The following is a 2,969-nucleotide window of genomic DNA, read 5'->3' on the forward strand; positions in this document are numbered from 1 at the left end:
GTGACTTCGTGAGCTCTTGTGTTTTTTCTAATGATTGTATGTGCATGTGTGTGTGTGAGGTTCACAAAAATCTGCTTCCTCTGTTTACCACAGTGGAAATAGCAAGGTCACTAGCCTGGAACTTTCAGTGTTAAAGTGTAAATAGCAAAGATACCAGTCTAAAGGTTTAAGAGTTAAAGTACATAGAAAACTACCAGCCTCCAGCTGACAAATCAGGAGTGCTGCAACCTGCCTCAGTTTACCTTGTGTGTTGGAGCTGCTCTCTAGCAACCTGGCTATAGGGACCTGAGGAAGAAAAGTTTAATCACAGCTGGCACCTTACCTGGGCTGCTGCACAGCCTCTAGCAGAAAGCTAGGACACTGCTACAACCTGCCTTGGTTTGCCCTGTGAGCTGGAGCTGGTGTCTATAAACGCATCATCATGGTTTTCTCTTTTTCCTGTTTTCCTAAGTAAGAAATATGGCATGGAAGTTTTCACTGGTGAGGATATTGAACGGTCTGGTATACTGTAGGGGCATCCTAACTCAACATCACTTTACTCATAGATGTCCTTTAATAAAATTGACAAAGATACTATAAGACTGTGAAAAGAGCAGAAAAATGAATGCTTAAAATTATTATTTCTGAGCAAGTCTCCAGGCTAATCTTTCCTTTCATCTCAGTCCCCGGGCAGCTTCCTGCTCCTGCAGGGTTTGTGACACACTCAGGATGTGGTTGCAACACTGTGTCTTGCACAGTAATAGACCGCAGAGTCCTCAGATGTCAGGCTTCTGAGCTCCATGTAGGCTGTGCTGGAGGATTTGTCTACAGTCAGGGTAGCCTTGCCCTTGAACTTCTGATTGTAGTCAATACCACCATTTGAAGGATTAATCCATCCAATCCACTCCAGCCCCTGTCCTGGCCTCTGATTTACCCAGCTCATAAGATAGCTGGTGAAGGTGTAGCCTGAAGCCTTGCAGGACAACTTCACTGAGGACCCAGGTCTCCTGAGCTCTGCCTCAGACTGCTGCAGCTGTACCTGAGAGTGGACACCTGTGGAGACAAAGGCAGAGTGGATGTCATTGTCACCTCAGTCCCTGTGTCCTCCTCAGATTTGGAGCTGGTAAGCCCATTTACCTGTAGTTACTGACAGGAGGAAGAGGATGATCCAGCTCCATTCCATCCTTAGAGATGGTGTGTTCTCTGACTGTGGAGAGGACACTGACCAGATGATGACTTGGGGGTGGAGAATCCTTGTATTTACCACCATAGACTCAAGTAATTTGCATATTCATGAGATGGTCCTTCTTAGATAAACCCATAGCCCAGCAGAGGAAGAAGGAGGTACAAACATCTGGGTCAGGCAGCAGGATGCTGAGGTTCAAGTCCTAATCCTCTGAGGAAACACATCCCATATCCCCTCACTTCTTTCAGATGTTCCATATTTTGGTGAGAAGGTGACATCGTTCGCTCATCTGTGATTGAGTACTCTACCAATTATTCTCAGCACTTGACCATCATGAATGTCTGCATCAGTTCATACATACTGCATGCTCAGAGCTGAGAACAGAAATAGTATACTTGGTATGATCATAAACATTTGTAAGACAGTTTGACAACATGACAATGAGCACTCTGGTCTACCAGGAATTACGTCATTTCTAACCATGGACTTTTGCCATGTTTACTACAACAAATTCTTTCCTATGGCTCAGGCCAAAAATTCAATTAGAAAGGAGTTGGTTCTTGTATAGCAACCAGGCACTAATGGGTACATTTTACCTGAAGGGAGATGTTGTAGACTGGAAGGCCTGGTACAGCATGAGATCACTGATGTCTTTGTTCTTCCTTCAAGCTACACAGCACCTTCCTGCTCTAGTAAACCTACCCACCAGGGAGAATTTACAGAACATGTAGGTTTTATGTGTCCTACAACCAGATTCCTTAGCCAGTTGAAAGGCAGATAAAGGAATCCTAATGTTCTCATTTGACCTCAGTCAGATGATAAGAAGCAAGAGTACAAGTGATGACATGGACGTCAAGAAGGCTAATCCTCTCTCACCCTTGAAGGGAGTGCGGTAGCACTGGAAATCCATTTGAAGAATTCACCAAAAAATTAATTACCTATTTAATTAATTAACTAATTAATTAAACTATTCTGTATCCAAAATACAACCCTAAAAGCATATACCCAAATGACTCTACACATTATAGAGACACTTGAAATTCCATATTTATTCATAGCATGTTGTTCATGCTCTATTCTTAGCAGGTAGAGAATGAAATCATCCTAGATTTACACAAATGTCAAATAGGTAAAGACAGTGTAGTCTGTTTTTAACATTGTGAATATCCAGTTTGTATCTGTCCTAAAATTTCTCTACAGAGTTTGTTCTACCAGTGCTTGGGAGTATCCATCCAACCAATTCAACCCCATGCCCAGGATTCTGCCTCACCCAGTGTCCCATTATAAAATATGGAAAACTAACTGATGGGAAATCCTTGCAGGCAACCTTTCATGAAGCTCCAGCACTCCTCAGGGCTGCCCCAGACTGCAGCAGCTGAACCTAGGAGTGACACCTATAGAGGATGCCATGATCTCTTCAGTCTCTAGCTCTCCCTTAGCCCTGCTCCTTGGAATGCACTTTCCTGTAGATGCTGCCACCAGGTAGAGATGATCCAACTCCATGCTAAGGTGTGAAGCCGTGTGCCTAAAGACTGTGGAGATGTGGGTACTGATGTGGTACTGTTGGTTGTATGGACGTCACTGTATTTACAACCACAACTAATTTGTGAAATCAAAAGGAAGAATGTTTCTCAGAAGAAGACATGATTTTTTTAGCTACAACTGGTAGAGTTTTTCTGTTAGTAAATGCATGGTGAGGTTCTCGTATCTGAAGAAATGAATTCAAGCTCCATCATGGCATGCATGCACACTGAGCTCTTCCATCGCACTGAAAATCCATTCACCACATCCATTTTACTGCTGT

At 43.3% G+C, this 2,969-nt stretch overlaps 1 gene segment (V, D, J or C); it reads right to left on the minus strand.

The window, feature by feature from the left end:
- Window positions 1-703: 703 nt before the first annotated feature.
- On the minus strand, window positions 704-1,271 carry LOC127186223 (Ig heavy chain V region 3-like). The segment is given in 2 exon segments: window positions 704-1,032; window positions 1,117-1,271. Coding segments are annotated over 2 exon segments (462 nt in total).
- Between the last annotated feature and the right edge of the window lie 1,698 nt (window positions 1,272-2,969).

The sequence above is a fragment of the Acomys russatus genome, unplaced genomic scaffold, assembly GCF_903995435.1.
Source record: "Acomys russatus unplaced genomic scaffold, mAcoRus1.1, whole genome shotgun sequence".
In the NCBI taxonomy this organism is placed as follows: domain Eukaryota; kingdom Metazoa; phylum Chordata; class Mammalia; order Rodentia; family Muridae; genus Acomys; species Acomys russatus.